The sequence below is a fragment of the Eretmochelys imbricata genome, chromosome 27, assembly GCF_965152235.1.
Source record: "Eretmochelys imbricata isolate rEreImb1 chromosome 27, rEreImb1.hap1, whole genome shotgun sequence".
Lineage (NCBI taxonomy): Eukaryota > Metazoa > Chordata > Testudines > Cheloniidae > Eretmochelys > Eretmochelys imbricata.
The window spans coordinates 13029724-13053825 of NC_135598.1; the positions used below are offsets into that span (position 1 = coordinate 13029724).

Genomic DNA, 24102 nt, shown 5'->3' on the forward strand with positions numbered 1-24102 from the left:
GCAGGGCTCTGATCCTGTGCAGCAGGGAATGGGGGGATAGCAGACTGAATGGCACCAGTGGGCTAATCCAGCCCTCCAGATTAGGGGGATGATGCTGGGCCAGATGGACCACTGGTCTATTCTGGACTGATACTCCCTTTGATTTCTCTCATTCACCCCTTAGTCCTAGGCCCCGCAAAGCAATATGGCCTTGTGTAGCAGAGCTCTCCTTTCCTTGACAAAGGCTCAGGACCACACAGCGCCCTCGTTACGACCTGGTGTCTGAACATCCCGGCCAGCTGGATGTCCCAGATACCAAGGGCGTGAGCTGTAGCAGGGAGAGGCCAGCAGTTCATCATGCTGGGGAGGTCCAGGTGTAGAACTGGTTTAGCCAGAAGCAGGAAGGTGTATGGGCTGCGGGGTAGGGGGAAGTGATGATCAGCTCCATTAGGCTGTGGGAAGCAGTGTCCTGGCTGCATTTCCTTTACCGCTCATGTGCTATGCGAAGATCTCCAAGCACACTCAGGCTGGTACCTTGCTGGTGGTTCCAGGGGGGATTCACTCCTGTGCAGAGGGGTCTAAGCGCCACTTAAATATTGGAGACAAAACCTATTGCTCTTCCTTGGGGAGGTTTTATGATAAATTAATTTAAAACCATAGAATTTGTTGCCTACTAAAGGATCCCAAGTTTAGCAGATTGATTGTGATTGGGAATCATGTCCTCTTTTTCCCAAATGCAGCCACCTCTGGAGTAGAAGGTCACAGCTGTTTGTAACAGTTCACAGCGACACTATATAAGAGGTGCAGTCAGGACGTGAAGGAGAATTTTGCACCCAGTTGAATCTCTGGGGTGGAATGTAGGTCAGCAGAATGCAGTTACCCTAGATTGGAATTTTGCCAGGATACCGAGGTAAACACCTGGATTCCAGTACAAGGTACAAGAGGATTTAATCACCACAAGGGCCTCAGATTTGCAACACATCCATGTGACGGGGACAGTGGGGAAAATGTTCACAAACGCCTGAATGATTTAGGATTGAAGGCCCCTGGACTTTCAGTGCCGAAGGCCATGCCTTCCTCGCTTACCGGAGAGTCACCCCGTGCCCGCGTGCAGAGTGCCATTTTCCAGATCGCCGGCACGCTTTATCCCGCAGGGTCAGCACAGTCTCCCATCCAAGCACAAACCCAGTGTAATGCTGTTCTGGTTCAAGACGAGTCAAAGGCCTGGGATCTGCCACCCACTGCCCATTACCCCCCCGACCTCCCCCCCATGCAGCAGCCCCCCCATGCCAGGGGGCTGCAGTGGGAGAAAATGCCCGGCATGGTTGGGTGGGTTGTGGTCCCACGCCCAGTGTCTCGATGGTGCCTAGTAGTGCCCATTGCACAATCCACCTGGCGATCACTGCTTTGTTTTGCAGTTTGTCTGGGGTGGGTGGTTGTTTTCGAGCGGGGATAGAAAAGGCAGGAAGCCGTGAGGGTGAATCACAGCTCAGGGCCCGCCTTAAAGGAACCCTGCCCCTTTCCCCTCGGGCCAGGGTGGCTTGAGTCAGAGCAGAGCGGGGGAGGGAAGGAAACAGCAAGAAGTTGCCAAGCTGAGGATCCAGGTGCCCCTGTCCCCTGGCCAGATTTGATGTTCCCTCCTCCTTCCAGCCCAGACCCCCGGCTGGATGGGCAACACTGCTGTGGCTGGAGATGTTGGTGTGGGGAGGGGCTCCGACTGGCGGGCGGGGAGCCTAACATTGCAGGGGGTGCCAGCGTGGCAGGGGAAGGGTCCCTCCCCCGACATGCCCAGGGAGCTGCAGACGCCTCCAGTTTAATACTCCAGTGATTTTAACGATGTTCTCCCAGGCCCATAAAACCTGTTTGTTTCGTGACACTGGGGGGAAGGGGGGGCGCTGTATCTCCCCCAAACTGCGGCAGCGGCAGCCACAGCCAGAATGAATTGGGCTTGTTGTGCCTTCCCTTCCTTGCCCCCGGCAACGGGGTGCTAGGACAGCTAGCTTGTAGACAGCATCCCCCCAAAGCAGAGCTAGAAGGGTTAAATCTAGGGGACCAGGGGCCGGCTTATGTGTGTCCACCCCCCTGCCTTTGGAGTCCCCTACTAATCTCCACTGGGCTGGCACAGCCCTGGCATCAGCAGGCCGAGCTTCCCTCTCGCCATGAGACACCCGCCCTGCCAGCCACAGGCCTCAGCCTGCCCTGGAGAGACAAAGGGGCTGACTGTGGTCGTGCAGGCCCCCAGACTCATAGCAGGCCTGGGTTGCTGCGTGACAGCATCCGGCTACCACTCACCGGAGCGGGGGATCCAAACGGGTGACAGGCTCTGTGGCCCACAGCCAGCCCCCTGGAGCCATCCGGTCCCCATGCAGAGCTAGAGGGGAAGTCTGGTCTGGCAGGCAGGACGCTAGTTGAGCAGTGGGGTCAAATCTCAGCTCTGTTACAGACTCCCGGGACAGGTCGCTTGGCCACTCTGTTTCTCAGTACCCCACCTGTACCTTATGAAAGAACTGTTTCAGATTTGGCCCTGACTACTTTAAAGTTTAAGCCTGGCTAGCCAGAAGGCTGTCTGATCACTGTACACTGAGGATAAAGCCCTGCCCTGCGACACGGGGTGTGGTGATGAAAAGCCACTGGTAGTTGAAAACCCACCAGACTCCCTAGTCTCTCTCCCACCATCTCTCTGAGCGGGGCAGGCTAGCTCCTGCTGAGCACACCTCCCTTGTCTTTATTCCCCAGCACCACGCTTCGGCTTCACCTTCCCTGGGAGCCAGGAGAGGTCACGTATGTAATTAGCAACAGAAGACGCCAGCAATCCTGTTTCCTCCAGATCGATCCCTCCAGCACGGGGCCCTGCAAATTATTTCAAGCATCCCCAGGGTGGTCAGCAGTGCTGAGACACCAGGGCGTGCGAGGGAGTCCTCTGTCGCTGGGGTCGCAGCCTGCAAATAGGGGTCATAGAATCATAGAATATCAGGGCTGGAAGGGACCTCAGGACGTCATCTAGTCCAACCCCCTGCTCAAAGCAGGACCAATCCCCAATTTTTGGCCCAGATCCCTAAATGGCCCCCTCAAGGATTGAACTCACAACCCTGGGTTTAGCAGGCCAATGCTTAAACCACTGAGCTATCCCTCCCACGGCTGAGCTGATAGGAACAGCTGTGTCGTGGGAGCTTTGAACCGGTTGCGTCCTGCTCTCAGCTGGGTTGGCATGAATCCTGTGAAGTCAGGGGAGTAACAGGGATCAGAAGCTGGCCCCAGAGCCTACAGGACTGGCCTCATTATCCAACCCACCCAGTGTCTGTTTCACGCTCCGGCCGGCCTGTCTCAGTGGTCACCAGGCCTAGTGGCGAATCTGGCTGCCCCAGCTTGTCTGACTCCACCACAGCTTCCCCATCTCAACTCCGCGTCCCACAACAGCCCCCGGACCCAGATGGAGGGGGGCAGACGCAACATCACGGCAACACAGACAAATCCAGAAAGCTGCTTTTCTAACCTACCCGTGGCTCTTTGGAGCCCAGCCACCACGGTGATGGGCACCTTAGGAATTCCTAACTGAGAGTCTTCGGGCCAGCTGGAAGGGCCCGGCAGCCCAGGAGCGGCCAGTGGGGATCATCTGGACATCCCAGTCCAGGCTGCTAGCCCGTTAGACCAATGGCCCCTTCAGCGATCAGCTAGATGGAGCAGCTAACTGATTGCCTCTGTGTCTGTAGATCTGCCTGGACAGAGGCACCCGGTCCGGGACGGGTAGACTGGGCCATGCCCGCCCCAGTAGCAGCTATTCCACAGCAGAGTGTGTGGGCAATGCCTGCCCTGACCTCCATGGCCAACACAAACCTCTGGGCAAGGTGGAAAGGGACCCAGTACAGAGGAAACACGAACGCTGCCTCCGACCCGGCTCTAGATCCCACCAGCCTCTAGCCAGGCCACCTGCACACAAGCACGTGGAGGAGGTCTGCAGTGAGAAGGGTGGGGCTGTGTTGAGTCACCTGCCCACACGCTGACTCATCCCTTTGTTGTGGATCAAGGGAAAACAATGGGCCACCGCAGACTTGGGAGCCAGTGCCCTGTGGAGGCCAGCTGCCGGATCGTGGCCAAAGGGGCCAGATGCCAGCGCCCCCTGCCTCTGATTCTGGCTTTGCAGTTCTTCCTTCTGGTGCCTGGCACGTTGGGCTGCCCCTGGGGTGTAGCCAGATGGGCTCTGGCTCGTGCCAGCAGTGTAGCTGCTCTTGCCGAAGTGCAGGCGACCGGAGAGCTGAGCATGGGGCAACCCGCAGCGTGAGTCAGTGATTGACACCCAGCATGGGCTGCCAGCCTGGGATATTGGCACCTGTAAAAGCCCGGTACAGCTGAGCTGGCCAGGCTGCCGGAGTGCTCAGGCACAGAGCAGGGGAGATGGAAGGGGACACTCGGTCCGTTTCTGGAGGCGCCAGAGAGCATGATACCCGGCCTCAGCAAATGTTTCTTTAGGGCTAAACCAAATTTGGTGCTGATGGGCTGAGATGGCAGCGACTCCATGTGCAATGAGCTGAGTGACACGTGCATGAGACTGGTGCACACTTAGTGAGAGTGCATGGAGTCCATGTGCAATTAGCCGACTGACTTGTGCAATAGGGATAACTGTGCCCAGAAGACCTGCCTGATTGCTTAAAATTCCTGGCCAAGGCGCCGGGTGCACCCACTGAGCCTGACGGGACAGCACCACAGGCGGGGCAAGGTTCCTGCACAAGCCAGCTTGCCCGTGTGGCTCAGCAGGGCCTCTTACCACTGGGCCTCTCCAGCCCTTGCCTGCTAGGGAACAGACCCAAACCCACTATCTTGGCTCAGCGCAGGCCTCTGGCCAAGCCGGCGTCAGCTTTACCCGAGTCATCTGACCCAGTTGCAATAAGGGATGTGGCCCGAGGTTGTTGCTATAGCAGGGGAGGGGTTGCCCCGCTTCACGCGGCAGGGATGAGCTAACAGGAACCCAGCCCCAGGTCAGGGCACACTCCAGGGGCACGCGGCTGGCCCTCCAGGGGCAGGAAGGGTTCTGGCAGGTTTGGGTACTTCATGCTTTGCCTCAGATGGGGCTTTCTCTTTGTTAGGGCCAGAATGGGGTCTTAGCCACACTGGTGTAACGTAAGCTACAGCTTTCCGAGCCGATGAAGCGGCAGCTTGGCTCTTTGGGATGCAGGCACCGTGGGGGTGGGGTGATCGCTGCGCTGCCCTGTGCCGCGCCCAGGTCACAGATGGTCACCTGGGGGTGGGAGGTCAGAGAGAGGGAATCCCCCCGTTTGGCTGGTGCCTGGGTGCTCCCTGCCAGCTGCCTTTCCCCGGGGTTTCTAGGTGCCCAACCTTCCTATGGGCGCTTAGGCCTCATTCCCCAGCTTGGCCCGTTCCTGAAGCAGGGCAGTGCTCTCTGCCCCAGGCTGGAGGAGGGGGGTGCGCCTCAGTGCAGCTCCCCGTGGCAGGAGATTCAGCGGCAGCGCGGGGTGTGGGTGAAGGTGCATCCAGCCTTCTTCTGTGCTGGGCAGGGGTGCCCCCTCCCCAAAAGGCCTCGGTGCCTCTGGCCCAGCAGGACACAGGCTGTGGCTGAGCCCGGCGCTCGGCATGGCGGGTGGGGAAGGTGCGGTGGTTTGAAGAAAGCCACAGAGGCACGAGTAACCATCCCAGTCTCCTCCCTTCTCTCTGCAGATAATGCCATGGACCTGGCAGCGCTGCGGAACGACCTGCCCACCACCTTGGACAACCTGTACCAGGGCCACCTGGAGCAGGACCGAACCCGGAGCCTGTCCAATGGCCATGCCTTCCCCACCGGCGAGCGGGACAAGGCCGGGCTGCTGGCCGGCAGCGACGTGAAGCGCTCACAGCCGCTGGTCATCCAAGTCAACAGGTGAGGAGCAGGGCATTGTGGGGAACTCCGTCCTGCCCTCCACAACGGGGTCCCATGATTTTCCCAGCAGTGTGTCTGGCCTGCCCCCGGGGCCGGGGGGAGAGTGAGTGTCTCTGTCCCCTTGTGGAGCTGTGATGCCCTCACCACCATTAGCCTCCAAGCCACATGGTCCTGGAAGGTCGATCATGTTAAAATACAAGACTGGGAGTCAGGACTCCTGGGTTCTATGCCCAGCACTGGAAGGAGCATGGTATCTAGTGGTTAGAGTCAGGTGGTGGTGGCTGAGAATCAGGACTCCTGGGTTCTATGCCCAGCACTAGGAGGACCATGGGGTCTAGTGGTTAGAGGGGTGGCTGAGAGTCAGGACTCCTGGGTTCTAGTCCCAACTCTGCCACTGACTGGCTGTGTGACCTTGGGTGAGTCTCTTCCCCGCTTCATACTTCAGTTTCCTCCTCTGCAAAATGGAGGCTTGTGCCACAAGGGGAGGGAGGGGAGCATCAGCTGGTGGAGGGATCCAGCAGGAGGAGACAGGGGTGCAGCCTGCAAGGAGGGAGGCTCCTTCTTCGCCTTTGAGCCTGGATGAACAGCACCAGGGAGAGCCAAGGGGTTTAGAGTTAATTATTAACTCGCCCGCCCACCTCTGGATCTCAGCGCCTGGGCCCACTCTCCGGCTGAGGGAGTGCACGGCGCGTCCCTTTAAGAGCAGAGTGAAATCACCAGGCCTGCGGCTGCTGCTGACTGGGGCGGAGGTAGCTTTTGTTGGCACAGCCGTCAGTCTCTGGGGAGGGGCTGCAAGGGTCCGGGCGCCCGACTACCTTCAGGCTCTGGATACTTTGGGCCCGATCCTCCACGCTTTGTGCTGTTGTTTGCATCGGGACGTTGTATGGCTCCTGTGATCTCAGTGTGGTTCACATGCCAGGCCCCTGCGCCCTCACCCCAAACCTCTCCTTTCTGGCAGGAAGTTGAAGGAGGAAGAGCCGCGAGCCTCGTCGCTCCCGTCCATCCCCAACCCCTTCCCCGAGCTCTGCAGCCCCTCCAAGTCACCCATCCTCAGCAGCCCCTCGGCAGGGCAAGGCCCGCAGTGGGAAAGCGGCCCCCACGTAAGTGCACCGGCTCAGGGGCTGGGAGGGCAGGGCAGCTCCTGGACGGGTTTGCGGCGTTAGCCACAGTGGTGGTTGGACGCACAGGGAATCAATGGGCCTGCGTGCCAGGACACCTGGGTTCTCTCCCTGGTTCTGGCACGCGGCGGAGTCTAGTGGTTGGGGCAGTGGGGTTGGGCGTCAGGACTCCTGGGTCCTGTTCCCAGCTCTGCCGCTGACCTGCTTTTTGACCCTGGGTGGGTCATCCCCCTGTGCCGGTGCCCCATCGAACTCCTGAGCTGAGTCTGGCTGGGGTGTGCAGGGCAGCTGGGCATGACGGGGCTTGATGAGGCAGGCGGTTGGTTTCCATAGGGATGGTCGGCATGGATCCCGGTGTGTTTCGGCGACCCAGGCCCCCACAAGCTTGTAATTATAGGTGGGACAGTTTCCAGGCACCCTTGGAAACTTTCCAGCACTTCCCACCTGACACCTCCCCAGGCAATCACCTGCCTCTGAGCCGGGCCCAGCACAGCCGCTTAACCCGTGGTGTGCCGAACACTGCACCCTGAAAACACCAGGTGCCCCAGCACGGTGTGGCCCGCCCAGTGCACCCGCCCCTGCTGGAGACCTGTATCAGTGCCCCCTTGTGCAGAGACTTTGGTGGGTTGGTACTGGGGGCGGGGGAAGGGGCTGTAGTAGTTAGCCATCGGGGCCCCACTGTGCTGGGTGCTGTATAAACCATCCCTGCCCCAAAGACCTCCCAGTCAAGCCAGATGGATGAGACGGGTTGGAGCAGGCCCAGGAGAGCCAGGGAACAGCTGGGAAATGCAGCTGAGTCTCTGCAGGAGCAGGTGAGCTGAACCACAAGGGAGGGAAGTGGCTGCTCTTTCTAGGCTCAATTCCCTTTCCCTGACAAATCTGATTGGCTTTGCTCTCTGGTCCCCGGAACTTGTTTTTCTCAAGATCTGGACCAATCGTGGTCACTGAAGATTTCACGGCACCTTTCGCGAGAAGCCAGGTTTTTAACTCCTGGCTTTCTGGCCAAATCCCAATTTGGAAAGCTCCATTCCCCCTTGCTAAACTCCCCCTACAGTTCCGTACCTTTCTTCACTCCCTGCCCTAAAGTATTAGGCAGTGTTGCTGAGGCCTTGCTCAAAGTGCTGACATGTTCCACCCCAGAGGTGGCTGCATTTCAGCAGGTTGGGATGGTGGACTCTATTTCTTCCACGTGAGCAAAGTACTTTGGGATCCTCTTGGACGAGAAGCCCTCTAGACATGTCAGTCTCTGTACATGTGTCGGTCTTTGGCTGTTCCTTCAGGTTCAGAGGGACAACTGGACATAGCCCAGGGACTCTGTGGGTTTTGACGCTGGCAGTTACCCTGGGTTGGGTGGGGAGAGTGGAATTATGTGTCTGGAAGAATCTCTGGACGTCTCTAGGAGGTCTGTGTGTCCCGACGTGCTCAGATCTTGGAGCCAATTTACTGACTCGCCAGCAAGGAATAAGATTACAATTAAGGGCTTTGGAGAATAATAACTATAAAGGTTCCCTTGCCTTTCATCTGGAGCATGGGTGCTGCTGGGTGAGCAAGAGGGGGCACTGGGGTGCTCTAATCCCTGGGGGACTTGATCAGTCAGGAGAAGCAGCGGTGGGGCCAGGGTGGGGTGAGGAGCAGACGGCCAGGGGGAGGGGATCACATAGCCATGGACTGGTCACTTTCCCACAGGATTACCCTGGTGCCGGCCCCGGCCCTTCCCATTGCCCCCAGGGGTGTTGTCTGCATGCTCCATCGTACATTTCCATTGCACTTTAGGATCCCTCCTCTAGGGGCGTCTCACCTGCCCGGAGTGCAGGTAGCAGGGGTCAGGGTGGTTCTGGGGAGCCCTTGGGTAGGGGACAGCTCAGCCCCCTCCCATGGAACGTCAACGAGCCTTAAATCAACCCAGGGCTGCCGCAAGACCCGAATCTCCCCTGGGACGGTGATGGGGTTGGGGTTTGGGCCTCGGGTGCAGCCCTTCGCCCCCAGGGCTGGGTTAGCTGAGTGGGCCGAGGGTGGGAGCTGGTGTCCCTCCCCCACACACTGGGAGGTGCTGCTGAGAGGCCAGCGCAGCCATCCCGACAGGCTGTGGGGACCACGAGCCAGGGGCTCCTCAGCCTGTGGGACGGAGAGCTGGCTGTGGCAGCAGCATGAGGCCTAACACGCTCGTGACAGTCTCCTCCCACCATCAGCAGCTCAGAGGCCTCAGTACAGCCCCAGTCGGGCAGCGCCCTCCCCCCAAGCTGAGGGCCTACCACACAGGGGCCGTGCTGGCCTGACTGTAAATCGATCCCCTTTTGGCAGCACACCCCCCATATTTCATGCGCCCCCCACCCCCCCCAGCTCCAATGACCCTGGGAGACCTGTCAGGGCCATTCCCAGGAAGCCCACGTCACTGTTACCATTGCGACCCTATGCCAAGGACAGGCTGCCCCCAGGCTGTGAGCTCGGGGGCAGATGGTTCCCAAGGCCTCTCCGGCAGAGGGGACAAGCAAGCGGGACCCCTGTTCCCTGGGGTCAGCAGCATCGGAGTAGACAGAGCCCAAGAAGCCAACGCCTTTGGCTTTGATTTGGCCTGGCTGCTGGCTGAGGAAATTCAGCACTTCCCGGAGGGAAGCGGATGAGCCATCACCGAAGGGAAGAGCAGGGAGGTGGGCATGGGATGTTCATGGGTTTTCGACACCTTGCTTCTCTCCGGGCTACAGAGGTCCAGTGGTGCCGGGTGGATAATGCCCATGGCAGGCCAAGCAGGGGCCGTCTGGGGGCTCAGAGCAAGGGGTCCATGGCACACATAGCCAAAACATGTCCCAGAGGCAGCAGGGATCAGCACCTGGACTGGTTTCCTGCCAGGCAATGGCCGCTGGATAGAGATAAAAGGAGCCAAGCAGCGGGTGCCACGTGGGGCCAGCCCAGGAACTGCTTTATTGCAGCCCTAACGACCGTCTGCCCCCTCCGTGCGCAGACGCTCAGGGCATGGCTGGTGTCTGCAAAGAGCAGCTCAGGTGGCTGGCAGAGAGCAGCCAACCACAGAAAGAGCCTCCCCGCACCCGCCCCTAGCTGGTAGAACCTGAAGGAAGGCACTGAAGGAAATCTGAACCCTCCCTGCAAAGGTCACAAACTTCATGGCACGTGGGAGGGGGGAGCCTGTGGCTTCAAGACAGTGGCTGGCAGCCTCCCAAGCCACCCCATGGCCTGGGCTGCCCCCTGCTCCTCCCCGCTAGGGCCTGCCTGGGAGTTAAGTAGCCTGCGTGCTGTTCCCTTAGCTGCTTTGTGACCTGTGCCTCAGTTTCCCCTCCCACCCTTCCTTAGTTCTATTGCAGTGGTGCCGAGGGGCCCCAGTCACAGACCAAGGTCCAATGGTGCTAGGCGCAGTACAAACGCAGAACAAAGAGACGGTCCCTGCCCCGAAGAGTTTACAGTGTCACAAGCCCTTTGGGAAGCGCCTGTCTTTCCCACAGGCTGGGCAAGGGGCGCCTCTCGCTGTGTATCTGTGCAGTGCCTGGCACCATGGGGCCTCATCACAGCTGGGGCACAGAGAACAGGCACAGTGGGCCGGCTCTGCAAAGGGCATTGTTAGACCGACGTCCCCGCGCGCTGTGCCAATTCAGCAGGTGCTTATCCCCCTCTGGTGGGTTAACCGGGGACTAGCAGGGAGGATTCGGGTCTCAGCCTAGCCCAAGGCGCTGCCGCACTTCGATGTCGTTGTAAATTCCTTGTGGGCAGGGTCCAGCCATGATGCTGCTTCCTGCCAGGATCCCCTGGCAGTGGATGGTCTAACAGGGATGGGAATGGGAGGCTGGACATCTAGGTTCAACTGCTGGCTCTCTCCCAGGCTTGCTTGCATGACCTTGGCCACCTCACTTTGCCTCCATTTCCTTGCTAGGAGCGATGCTCCAGCTCCCTCCAGAGAGGCTGTTTGGGTTCAGTGCTGGGGGACCCCGCCACCCGCCTGGGAGACAGCCCTGTGAAAGGGCTGTAAGGTTAGAAACTCAATGAGCTGGTTATGTTCGCAAAAGCTCCCCCCCTCCCCGACCCCTAGCTGACTCACTACACACCTCAATTTGCAACCAAGTACTGTAATGAGCATGGACCACTGAGCCAGGAATAGAACCCAGGAGTCCTGTACCCCTAATACCTGCTCTAGCCCCTAGATAATGCTCCCTCTTAGAGATGTGAATAGACCCCCGGAGTCCTGAACCCCTAATACCTGCTCTAGCCCCTAGATAATGCTCCCTCTTAGAGATGTGAATAGACCCCCGGAGTCCTGAACCCCTAATACCTGCTCTAGCCCCTAGATAATGCTCCCTCTTAGAGATGTGAATAGACCCCCGGAGTCCTGAATGCCTGCTTGCATCACCAGACGGTAGTCCCTCCTAGATTTGGGAATAGGACCCAGGAGTCCCTAGCCCACTCTGCTCCAGTATCTTTGCACTGTTTATTTTCTCTTTGTTGCTGGAGAGATTTGGGGCCCAATCCTGCACCTTGGGATTCCTGCCTTTGACTGTGACGGGAACAGGACCAGCCAGCCCACCCCCAAACTCTGCTGGCAGCTGACACTTGTCTATTGACAGGCCTACTTCCAGCTAGTGCTAAGCAGCTGGTCATGGGGTTCCTCTCCCCACAGTGCAAGGGTGCAGCGTTGGACCCCTAGGGAATGCCACTCGTTGGCCTTTCCTTCCCCATCCGTATCCCGCCCCAAGCTCCAAACCCCCAGCAATCTTTCCCCTCCAGAGGCCCGGCAGGGAACCTCACACCCTCTGTATTCTTGGGAGCAGACCCAGCCTGTTTCTCATTAGCCAGCAGTGCCCATTCCTTTGGGGGAGGGAAGGGGTCAGCATAGTCATGCCCTGGGGATATCGCTACAGGGCGGAGCCTGAGCCGCATCCACTGCCCTGGTGATGCCAAGCGACACGCTGGGGGATGCAGAAGGTCTCTGCCTGGCCATTTCCCCAGCTGCCCATCAGGCCCCCGCAACGGGGAGCATGTAACACCAGAAGGATTGTGGGGTGCAACATGGAGCAAGGGGTGTTCAGCCCATGCCAAGGGGCAGTGGTGACGTAGCTATCCACTTCCCCCCCAACTTAAGCCAGGACCCTCCTGGGCTATGGGCAGCAGCTGTTTCAGATGAGACACATCACGGATTCCCCTCTGGGGCGGGGCCAGTAGAAGCTGGGCTGGGCCAGTCGGAGTCAGGCTTTCTTGCACTTCTACCATCTCCTCCCCAATCTGACCTCTCCCCACAGCCAGAAGCCTGATCCCTGGACTCGCCCCTGTCTCGTTCTGCTGCTTCTGAATTTGGTTCTGGAGCCGAGGGGCGGGCCAGCTGGCCTGCTGCCCAGCCCCAGCTGCATAGAGCCAGAGATCTCCCTCTGTGGCACAAAAGGAGGCTAAGGCTACCCGGTCGCTGGGCAACCCACAGCCCTGGCACCACTTTCCCAGGCGCTGGGAGCAGAGGGAGGCCGAAGCTACCCGCTCGCTTACTGAGGCAGCCTGAGAGCCAGGGGGCGATCACAGCCAGAGGGGGGAGTTGCTGGGGGCTTCATAGATGAGTTGACGCCAGTGAACAGCAAGAGGGATTTGGGCTCCCAGGGGGTCAATCCTCCCTGTGCCAAAGAGTCAGTGCCTGAGAACTGCTCCATGACCCGGCCTCACGGGAGGGAGACAAAGAGAGCTGGTTTTGGGGAGCGCTGGCTTGGAGTGGGGGGAGGACCCACACCCAGCAGGGACCAATCCTGGGACCTTTTGCTGCAAAAGCACAGCCCGTTAGCACTTGAACTAAAGAAGCACCTCAGTTAGTTGGCTGCAGTAGAAGGTTCTTATCCTCTGCAGGGAGCAGTTACAGCCGCTCAGCGAGCTTGGCCTGGAGCAGGGCATTCCACCCTGAAACCGACGCTGAGATAGTAAATCTCCTGCTTAGGTCTTACTCCGATCTCTTAGCTATTAGAGATCAAGATGAGACCCACCATGGGGGGTGGCAGCTTTCCCCACTGCTACTGGAGGGTTCTTACACCTTCCTCAAAATCATCTGGTGCTGGGCCCTGTCAGGACTTTGGGCTGGATGGATTCTGGGGCTGATTCTGGCTGGCAGTTCCTGTGTGATCCCACAGTGCTGAGCACGATGCAAACGCCCCGAAACCGACCGAGGGCGTCTTGGGGGGACAATTGCTCTGGCCAGGAGGGGAGCAGGTGCGGAGACAGGGCTTGTTTGCTATCACCCTGCTACCCTGCACACATCACTGCCTCCCCTTGGGAGGGTGATAAACCTCAGCCCAGTTTGGGTTCGCCCTTGGGGCTGGCTGTCTGGCTCTCCACGCCCCACCCTGACCTCCACTGCAGGGACATTGACCCAGCCACTGGTGCATTCAGAACTGAGACATGAGGAGGGGAGGGAACCCAGGGAGTGTCCAGAGTGAGGGGGTAGGGCTGTGGGAGAGGGAAGTTAACCTGGCCTGGCCTCTGCCCCACAGGTGGTAAAGGTCTTCAGCGAAGATGGCACCTGCCGCTCGCTGGAGGTCATGGCAGGCGCCACGGCCCACCACGTCTGCGAGATGCTGGTGCAAAAGACTCATGCCCTCCATGACGACAGCTGGTCCCTGGTGGAGCTCCATCAGCACTTGGCCCTAGGTGAGGAGGCATGTACACCCCCGGGGAACCTTGCACGGCCGGCTTTCTGCACATGGCCACCAGTGCACGTATGCAACTAGGAGTTTGCGGGGAGACGTGCACAGCTGGTTCTGTGCACGTGTGTCCACTAATGCCCAAATGCAAACACGACCTTGCGGGAGCTCACGCTGCCAGGTCTGTGCATGCAACTGCAGGCTTGGGTGAGATCAGGCGAGGGACTATGAATCCCCAAAGCACAAGCTCCTACCACTTGTGCTAAGAGAGCAACTTGCTTAGCTGGGGTGGTGGCAAGCTGCTGTAGTCGCTGAGGCTGGCAACTAGAAGGAGACAGGCTGACTCAAGCTAAGCCAGTGTGCTGTGGTGCGTGATGGTTGGCAGGGCTCTTTCTTGACCCTGTGGCTTTCTCCTCCACAGAGCGGTGCCTGGAAGACCACGAGTCAGTGGTGGAGGTCCAGGCCACCTGGCCCATTGGGGGAGACAGCAGATTTGTCTTCCGGAAGAACTTTGCCAAGTACGAGCTGTTTAAAAGCTCACCGGTAAGTGCCTGCCGACCTTGCTGCTGGGCGACCCAGCCCGGCATGACCCGGAGGGCCACCGACTGGCCTTTCATGTCTTGGACTCCAGTGGACGAGATCCAGGCAGCATCCTGGGCACAGAACAGCCCTGCCTGGATAGAAGCCAATCCCAGACACACATTGACCTGACCAGAGGGGACCTGGTGGTGCTCAGAGGAAGAATCCCCGAAGCTGCTGGAAGATCTGGTTGCCTTCCCTTCTCCTGAACCCCCAGGGTCCCGGAGCTGCCCAGCTGGGAATGAGCTTTGAATATGCTAAAACAGCTGGACTAAGCATCTACCCCTTACTGCCAGGAAATTAATTCCAGCACCGCCCTGCATTAATTGGACAGCTGCCCAGTCCACCAGGAGGTCACAAGCCCACTGGTCCTGATCCCAGGGGAGCCAGTCTGCCCCCCAGCCAGATGCTGGGGGCTGCTATGGTGCAGCGCCCGTCTGCTGCATTTGTGCTTGCCCCAGAGTCCCCACTAACAATCTTCTCTCTCTCTGATCCCAGCAGTCCCTGTTCCCTGAGGTGATGGTCTCCAGCTGCTTGGATGCCAACAAGGGCATGACCCACTCGGAGCTCATCCAGGTATGCACTGCCAGACTGCCCTCCTGGCACTCATCGCCGGCGGCCAGTTCTGACTCTAGCCCACATGGTTTGAAGCAGGAAAGTGACCCTGGGAATTGTCCATAGGCACCGCCCACAAGTAGCTTCGCCTTATAAACAGGCATAGCACAAGTTTGTGGTGGGGTGGGGAGAAAGCGAATGCACTTGGGATAAACCCGCCGTGCAGCCTGTTGGTCAGAGAGCTTAATGCTTGAGCTGGATGCCTGATAGCCTCAAGCTATGGGGCCAGTTCAGTGTCAGCTCTTAACATAAGAACAGCCAGACTGGGTCCCTCAAGCCCAGTATCCTGTCTTCCAACAGAGGCCAATGCCAGGTGCGCCAAAAGGAATGAATAGAACAGGTAATCATCCAGTGATCCATGCCCTGTCACCCAATCCCAACTTCTGGCAAACAGAGGCTAGGGACACCATCCCTGCCCATCCTGGCGAATAGCCATTGATGGACCTATCCTCCATGAATCTATCTAGCTCCCTTTTGAACCCCATTATAGTATTGGCCTTCACAACAGCCTCTGGCAAGGAGTTCCAGAGGTTGGCAGTGTGTAGCGTGAAAATATACTTCCTTGTGTTTGTTTTAAACCTGCTACCTATTAATTTCATTTGGTGGCCCCTTGTTCTTGTATTATGAGAAGGAGTAAATAACACTTCCTTATTTCCTTTCTCTATACCACTCATGATTTTATAGACCTCTATCGTATCTCCCCTTAGTCACCTCTTTTCCAAGCTGAAAAGTCCCAGTCTTATTAATCTCTCCTCATACGGGAGCTGTTCCATACTCCTAATCATTTTTGTTGCCCTTTTCTGAATGTTTTCCAATTCCAACAGATCTTTTTTGAGATGGGGCGACCACATCTGCACGCAGTATTCAAGATGTGGGCGTACCATGGATTTATATAGAGGCAATACGATATTTTCCATCTTATTATCTATCCCTGTCTTGATGATTCCCAACATTCTGTTCGCAATTCCCAACAATTCCCAACTCTTCCTTCCCATGCTCTCCCCGACCCCTCCTGTCCTGCAGAACTTCCTCAATTCTGGCAGCTGCCCAGAGATCCAGGGCTTCCTGCACCTGAAGGAGGTGGGGCGCAAGGTCTGGAAGAGGTTTTACTTCTCCCTCCGGCGCTCAGGGCTTTACTACTCCACAAAGGGCACATCTAAGGTGAGGCTGAGCAACAGGTCTGGAGGGGGCACCGCAGGAGGGGTGGGGCTGAAGACATCTTATGGCCGTGGGTTTCCTATAGAAGTGGCTAGTTCTTAGTTACTTTGGGTGGAGCGATCCGAACTGTGCCCTCTATGAGTCACAAATGAGGCTTGAACCCTGGATAGTTAGCTTAAAGCACGGGATGTACATCTCTTGGACTAAAGGCATAGCTCCCTTAGCTGGTAGCAGCAGTAGGCTCTTATCCCAGTATGAATCGCTGAGTACCCTATCGATGCTACACATATGTCACCCATGTGCACGCTGTGTAGGGCTCTCTCCCCCTCTAGTGGTGGCTCGGCCACACTCGCATATTGATGAGCCTGCTGCAGCCCTTGCTAAGGGAGCAGGAGCTTTTAGTTCAGGTACCGCAGGCCCCTCTAATTCCATCCAAAGGTTCCTGGTTAAGTGCCCCTGCTGATAACCTGCCCAGCAGACTGACGGTACATAAATAACAGCATCCAGAATGAACACGCACTGAGGCTATTAAAGCAGAAGTGATGTTTAAAACCCTTCCTTGACCTTTGATGCCATTTAAATCTGCCCTTCCTTCCCTCGAGCCAGTTATTATCAGTGTTTATTACGGGAATTCCAGTAGCACGCAACAGCCCTGGTCTGCAGGGGGGGCCCCATTTTGCTAGGTGATGTACAAATGCATGGGGAGACCCAAAGAGCTTAGAGACCGATCAGTTTCCCTACCTCTGGCCAGTCGGTTTCCCTTCCTGGTGTTCCTGCTCTAAGGCCACGGTGGCTCCTGGGTTTGAGTCCCCTGTGCCCCATGCTTGGGTCACGGCGGTATCTGGAGTCTGGTCTCTCCGGCCCTTCAGGGTGCTGGACGGGAAGTGTCCTGGTCCCCCTGCCCCAGGACTGCCTCCCCTAAAACAGCACATGCTCTTCCTTCCTTTCCTCCTCCAGGACCCACGGCACCTACAGTATTTCGCTGACCTCAACGAGTCCAATGTCTACTTCATCGCCCAAGGGGGAAAACTCTACAGCACACCCACCGAGTTCAGCTTCTGTATCAAGGTGAGGGAGGCCAGGTGTTTTGAGGGGGTATGGCTGCCACCTGGCACCCTAGAGGCCGCAGCGGTAGGTGAAGCAATCCCTGCACAAACAGGGCCAAATCCATCCCTGCTGTAAACCCAGCAGAAGTTAGGAGGGTTACACCAGGGGCTCAGGTGCGCAAAGTCCTTCCAGGCGCCTCTTGAGGTGGAAGGGACTGGAGACACACCAGCAGCAACCATTAAGGCCGTGTGGTTAGCGCAAAGGAGGGCTGGGCGCCAGGACTCCTGGGTTGGCTTGCCAGATGTCAGATTGGAGTGTAGAGCAGAGGGGCCTGGGATATCGGGCTTTGTTCCCAGCAATCAGAGAAGATTGGGGTCTAGTGGTTGGGGGCGCGGGACTGGGACTCAGGACTCCTGGGTTCTTTTCCCAGCTCTCCCAGAGACTTCTTGAGGCTAGTCCGTGCCTCGCTCTCCCCTCCCGCTAAAACAGGGCTCACAGCTTGGGGGGCTCGGTTCGCACTCAGGGAGCTCGGTGCCATGGCCTCCCGGCCGGCGCTGAAGACAGCCCCCTGCGGTTACCGTTGTCGCTCTGTTCTGCAGCCCTACAAGGTGCGCAGCGGCATGAAGGGCCTCAAGCTGTTCTGCAGCGAGGACGAGCAGAGCCGCACCTGCTGGATGGCCGCCTTCCGCCTCTTTAAGGTAAGAGCCTCCAGCCGGCCCCTGCACCTTGCTGCCAGCCCACTGGCATGCTAGAGCGGACAGCGACACCTGCTGGCGGAAGCGGGGACTGCACTTCGGTTCTGTTTCCTGTGGGAGCTCAGCACCACTTGGGCTGGTGAGGTTAGTGCTGCTACTTAGCACCCCCCTCTCCCCCCCGCATTGCGATGGGGGGCTAATTGGCCGGTGGGGGTGCTGCTTGCCTTGCAGCTCATGCCGTTCGCCCGGGGTGAGGCAGTGCCCTGCCGCTGGGCTTGGCTCTGGTGCTGCTGATGCTAACAAGGGCTGTTTCCTTCCCAGTATGGCGTGCAGCTCTACAGGAACTACCAGCAGTCCCAGTCCAGACGCAGCCACCAGTCCTGGATCAGCACCACGCCCCTGGTAAGCGCCTCGCCTGAGCCACCCTGAGGAGCCCCCTTTGCAGCGTTCCCCGCTTTCCCCTGGCCGGCTCAGCGGATTCCAAATTGCAGTGCACGGTGGTGGCCCCATTCCCACATTCTCCCTACAGCCGTCCTCACTGACGTGCTCACAGAACAGGTAGAGCCCAGGTGGGAAAGGATCTGGACAGGCGGCAGCTGTTCACTGCCCTTGTTGTTCCAGGCCGATGTTTTCCTGTGTCGACACCGCCGGATCTCCTGTTAGCACAGCAGAAGATGATGTTTCTTCCCCCTGCAACTAGGGGTGTGGTGAATGCCTTCAGCCTAGAGAGCTGGTTGAAAAATGGGGATTTTTCCTTGGCAGTGCATCCTGGGAGGCCCTGGCCAGAGTGCATCCTGAGAGATGTAGTCCAGCTGGGGAGCCTGGCCCATAGAGAAGAATGGCAACATGGGCCAACTGAACTACAGCTCCCATGAGGCACCGTAGCAGCCTTTCCAAATCAAACTTTTTGGGCTTGGGGGTGTTTGTTTTTCAGAAATTTCACATTTTGTGAAAAATGTGTTTCATCAAAATCCCAATTTCCAATCAGAAAAACAGTTTCAATGGGAAATTTTCAACTAGCCCTTCCCCGGGCTCCCCCACCCCTCCCAGGGCGCAGAAGCTGCCCAGCAAGGCATGGTGCTGTTGTTCAAACAGAACTAAAGGCGAGATGGCCTCAGACAGCACCCTCTAGAGGAGTAGCCTGTCAGCACTGGGTGCCGAAGGGAGGACAAGGAGACTGGTGTCTGGATCTGACCAGATGCAACCCTTTTGGGGGTTACATATCAGGTTCTGTCTGCACTGCTCACCAAACAGCATCTCCGTGAGGGCAACCTCTCTGGAGGGCACCTATCGGCCCCAGTCACTGGAGAGCGTCAGTTCAAAGTGACGTTCCCCACATGACCTATGCAGATGATGGGGCAGTTAGTTGAAGCAGAGGCTGGGTGGTACCTAATGATGTAGCTAGCCACGAAATGTTTCCTTTAAAATACCCAGGGATCCATGGGCCGCGGTGGGATTTTATGATGCCCATAATGGAGCTTTGATTTTTGAGTCCATTTTGTGCTGCGGAGAGGTGCCCAATGAAGAGCCCTGTTTATGCCCTGAACTGCTACAGCTCAACACTTACAGGCCCCCAGGTCCCTTGCTGATAGGACTCAGTGCTGACATGATGGGACCCCTCTCAAAGCTGCTTACAGGGCCCTGAACTGTAGAACTGTAGAACTGTAGATCTCTGTCCCACGGCTCCCGTCTTCCAGGACAGGGTCCCCCTTCCCCACCCTTGTGGCTGTTCTCGCCTCAGCTGTTATTTCATCCCACAGAGGAGCATGTCTGACAACACCTTGGTGGCCATGGATTTCTCGGGGTGCACAGGCCGTGTGATTGAGAACCCCAACGAGGCGCTGACGGTGGCCCTGGAAGAGGCTCAGTCGTGGAGGGTGAGTTCATGCTTCCAGGCGGAGCTAGAAGTCAGAGGCCGGGCAGGGAAGCGGGCTGAGGCTGGAGGCAGTGTTGGGGCCATGCATCTTCATCAAGCTGTCCAAACAGCTTCCAGCTGGTGGCTTATCTGCACAGAGAGCTGCACTGGGTTAGCTTAAACAATTAAACTGTGATATGGGCTGGTGGATGCCGTGTTGTTGTAGACGTGCTGATCCCAGGATAGGAGAAAGACAAGGTGGGTGAGCTGATATCTTATTGGACCAACTTCTGTTGGCGAAAGAGACAAGCTTCCAAGCTCCACAGAGCTCTTCCTCCGGTCTGGGAAAGGTGAGATCGTCTCAGCCCAGCTCCATCGGCGTCCAGTGGGATGCTCTGGTGAGGGTGTGGAGACACAGTGCCCTTGCACCAGATTGCAATGAGGCTACGGTAGCCCTCAGATTGCAGCCTCCCCCCGGCTGCAGCCTGCGCTCTCGCCCTCTCTGGGTCTGTCCTATCCTTGCTCCCAGGTCATTCCCAGCATTCACCGTGGCGCTCGTTTCTGGTTTGATTTTCCATGAAAGTAGCATTGTGCTAAGGCCTAATAACAACACCCCATAGTAATGCCCCGCTCCTTGCTTTCCGTGCTGCAGAAGAAGACAAGTCACCGCTACAGCCTGCCGATTCCTTGCCAGGGCTCCCCGCTCAGCACAGGTGAGTGAAGACCCCTCTACCCCCTTCGGTTGGCTGAGGGTCACCCAGGGAGACGTCCTTCCCAAAAGGATTCTGGGCTTGATCAAAGGGGAGCCAGAACCAGACGCTGTAGGGATACAATGAGCCCAATTGCTCTGAAGCTCATGTCAGTGCCAAGTGGGTGTGAAACACTAGCAGATCAGGGTGGTTGTGTCTTACACACACCTTGCACTGGTGCAGACGGAGACATGAAGTGGAGGGGAACTTGTTCCAAAAGTGAATTTTGAGATTAAAAAAAACAAAAAGATTTTATAGAACCTAAAATGCCACCCTGGATATTCTTCTAACTTTGGTTATAAGGGAATTTTGGGGACTGAATTGAAACTTTTCCCAGTATCTGATCTACATGGTGGATAAGGGCCTACTACTGCTGCCAGCCAAAGAATGGTCTTGTAGCTAAGATGCTCAATGGAGACTCATGTTCAATTCCTGGCTCTGCCACAGACTCCCTGAGTGACCTTGGACAAGTCATTTGATTTCTCTGTACCTCAGTTTCCCCTCCTACCCTTTGTCTGTCTTGTCTATTTAGCCTGGGAGCCCTTTGGGGCAAGGGCTGTCTCTCACTCTCTGTCTATGCAGAACCCAGCACAATGGGGCCCTGATCTCATTTGGGGTCAGTGCTACTTTAATTTATTATTTGTGTTAAGATAGCACTTAGGAGGTCCAGTCACAGACCAGGACCCCATGGTGCTAGGCACTGTACAGAGGCAGAACAAAGGGATAGTCCCTGCTCCAAAGAGTTTGCCTTTTTTTCTCTTTCTTGCTCTCTCCAATACCCCTTCAGTTTTGCAAACCCACCACGGTATACAAATTTTCTCTGTGAAAGGGTTTGTAAGAGAGTCAGATCAAAAAAGCTTTTCTTCCTCCATTTTCTTTTTCAGCCATCCATCGAACGCAGCCATGGTTTCATGGGCGGATCTCAAGGGAAGACACACAGCGATTGATAATCCAGCAGGGATTAGTTGATGGGTACGGAAAGGCTTTGAACACTGATTACATGGCTTCTATTAACTCGAAGTAGGCATTAACTCAAGGGACTCCCTGCTGCAGGATGTCAGTGAGGCCAAATGCTTAGCAATGTTCCAAAGACACTTGGACAGCAATTTAATCCCCAGTCTCACAATATTTTCCTTAAAGTTTCCTTAAAGCGCCAGCTTCTGGAGACTTGTGATGACATGAGAATCTGAGCATTTTTTTTTAAAGTGAGTTTCTAGCCCTTGTGGTTGCAGAGAAAATGTGACCCCTGCTACAGGCTCAAAACCAAGAAGGCAAATAAGAAACCCCCAATTTTTAAAAAAATCGTTATTTTTAAGATAAATCTCATACTTTTTGGGGCCTGACTTGCATTTTTGAATAATTGAGGTTGTCAGTACTGCTTTTGTGGATAAGATGAGCACCAGCAGTGACGCTAGAGAGGATAAAGTAAGAAAAGCTTTCAATCTTCATGCTTCAGGGCACCCATCAGTTCTGGGGTCAGGAGGGAATGTCCCTCCTTGGTACAGGGCTGTGCAATTAGGCAGGATTTTATGCCTTAGAGTTATCCAGCACAGGCCACTGTCTGGGACAAGTTCGTTGCCAGCTCTCACTGCAAGGGGTTACAGCACCCCTTGGTCATGGCACGGCTTCGGCTGCTTTCAACAGCATTCCACGTGAGGCTGTGTTGATTTCAGCTGAGCTGACTGAGCAGCTTAGATGCTGCTCTGGGCTCCCCCTGGTGGACAGCAGAAGTTGGGTGGGCAGCGACAGCATATTGGTAACAGCCCCCTCTCTTGCTTTGATTTTTTAGGGTGTTTTTGGTGCGGGAAAGCCAGCGGAACCCCAAGGGCTACGTCCTGTCCTTGTGCCACCTACAGAAAGTCAAGCACTATCTCATCCTGCCAGTAAGTGCCCCTCCCCAGCCCCAGCTGCCACAGACTTTGCCTTCCCAGCAATATGGGTGAGGGTGCTTTACGAACTCGCTCAAGGAGCAAACCCATGGGGAGGAGAGTCACATATAGGAATGGTGTAAAAAGAGCTCCCAGCAGGGAAATGGGGCAGGAGCACTGGCTGTGGGGGGAGCTCCCAGCCTCTCCCTGTGTGAGTCCCTGAAGAGACCTATCAGACAACACTAACCTTGGGAACGCTCCCACTCCCTCCAGTGTCGCCTCCTGGCAGGAGAGGTCACTGAAACAATAGCTTAATAAGTCTGTAGGGGAGCTGGCTGTTCCCGGCCTGCCCTGTCCAAGCATGGGCCAGGAGAGCTGAGCACACACCCTCCCACCCCATTTCTCTGCAGAGCGAGGAAGAGGGGCAGCTTTACTTCACCATGGATGACGGCCAGACGCGCTTTGCCGATCTCATCCAGCTGGTGGAGTTTCACCAAATCAACCGGGGCATCCTGCCCTGCAAGCTCAGACATTACTGCACCCGCGTCGCCTTGTGACAGACCTCCCGGTGGGCAGCAGGGCCCTGCGAGGGGCCACAGCCAACGCGCAGCAAGCGGGACTAGGATCAGCACAAAACTTCCGCCCCTCGCCCCACTTCGGCCAGGGCAGTGGCGGCCGCAGGGGCCAGACTTGGCTCGTGCTCCGCCCTCTGCTGGGGTGTCAGTCACCACTCAGCCCCGTCAAGTGAGCACCGGCCAGGTGAGAGGCCGGAATGGCACCCCCAGCGCCCAAGGAGCCCGAAGGACCGAAATTCATCGTTTCAAAGGGAGACCTCGCCCCTGTGCTTCCACCAGCTCACGGCCTTGGCTCACTGCTGCCCCTCCCCCTGTGCCCCCGCTCCCGTCTCTCTCTGCCCCATATCCTTCCACTGTCATCTCTCTCTGTCCCTTCCTCTATCCTTCCACTCCCATCTCTTTCTGCCTCATATCCCTCTGTCCCGTAACTCTCCATGCCTGTATTCCCCTTCCCACCTGTATCCCTGCGCCCCCAGCTCTGCCCCAATGTGCTCTATCTGTTTGATCCTATAGTCTCTCCTCCCTCCCCACCAGCTACTCAGTGTTAATGGTCGTATTCTGTGTGCCCTTGGGAAGCCAAGCCGGGAGCTTGGGGATGGTCCCGTTTGGTGTGTCCCAGCACTCCTCCTGCACAGAGCCCTGGATGCTGTGTCTGCACCCTCCTCCCTGGGCCCCTGCAGCCTCTTGGCTGGGTTCGGAGCTCCTCGTCCTTTGGGAAGATCTACCCACTCGTGCACTTTCTCCCCTAGGTTCCGACCTCTCTGGCCGGTGACCGCTAGGAGCCGAGGCAAGGGGGTGGTTACGTTGCCTTTCTCTTCAGGTTTCCACTTCTTTCCGTCAGATCAGTGCCAGAGTGGCTCCTTCTAACCTAGACCACTGGCCTCCCTGGGGGTTGGAGTCCAGACCCTTCTGTGCGCGGGCTGAGGCTCACCTTTCTGCTCCCCATAGCAGGAACCTGCCTGAGGGCAGCCACCGTTCCCCGGCCACGGAGAACTGTAATGTCAGTGGCAGCAGACCCTGATAGGTAGTGCAGATCCCATGCACTTGCCCCCTGTGTGGGAGTGGCCATGTCTCCCTTTCTGAGCTGGCGGGTGAAGCCAACAGGCCTGGCCACAGCAAGAAACAGCGCCCAGCTGTTTCTGTACTGGCTGGGATTAGCGATGGGTTATCGGGCCGCATGGAGAGGCCCGGGGCTCTCAATATTGATAGTAGATAACGTTCCACCAACAGGGTTGGCCTTGCTCCCAATCCTCCGGGAGGAAGTCCCTCCTTGGGAACAAGGCAGAAGCTAGCGTCAGCTAGGTTTGGGGCTGGCCAGGGTGACTCACACAGAGATTCCTCTGCCATTTGCCCAGGGCCATGGGAATCAAGATGCAGCTGG

At 57.1% G+C, this 24102-nt stretch overlaps 1 protein-coding gene across 1 annotated transcript in view; it reads left to right on the forward strand.

Annotated features, from left to right (window-relative positions):
- The window catches only part of GRB7 (growth factor receptor bound protein 7), a 45517-nt gene extending 22814 nt beyond the window's left edge, over positions 1 to 22703 (forward strand). Inside the window, exons 3-16 of the mRNA XM_077806303.1 lie at positions 5650 to 5848; positions 6807 to 6948; positions 13431 to 13587; positions 14002 to 14123; positions 14658 to 14735; positions 15798 to 15935; positions 16890 to 17000; positions 17579 to 17677; positions 17996 to 18076; positions 19435 to 19551; positions 20182 to 20242; positions 21163 to 21250; positions 22068 to 22161; positions 22557 to 22703. Coding sequence (XP_077662429.1) covers positions 5650 to 5848; positions 6807 to 6948; positions 13431 to 13587; positions 14002 to 14123; positions 14658 to 14735; positions 15798 to 15935; positions 16890 to 17000; positions 17579 to 17677; positions 17996 to 18076; positions 19435 to 19551; positions 20182 to 20242; positions 21163 to 21250; positions 22068 to 22161; positions 22557 to 22703 — 1634 coding nt within the window. The remainder of the gene's footprint in view (positions 1 to 5649; positions 5849 to 6806; positions 6949 to 13430; positions 13588 to 14001; positions 14124 to 14657; positions 14736 to 15797; positions 15936 to 16889; positions 17001 to 17578; positions 17678 to 17995; positions 18077 to 19434; positions 19552 to 20181; positions 20243 to 21162; positions 21251 to 22067; positions 22162 to 22556) is intronic.
- The last annotated feature ends 1399 nt before the right edge of the window (positions 22704 to 24102 follow it).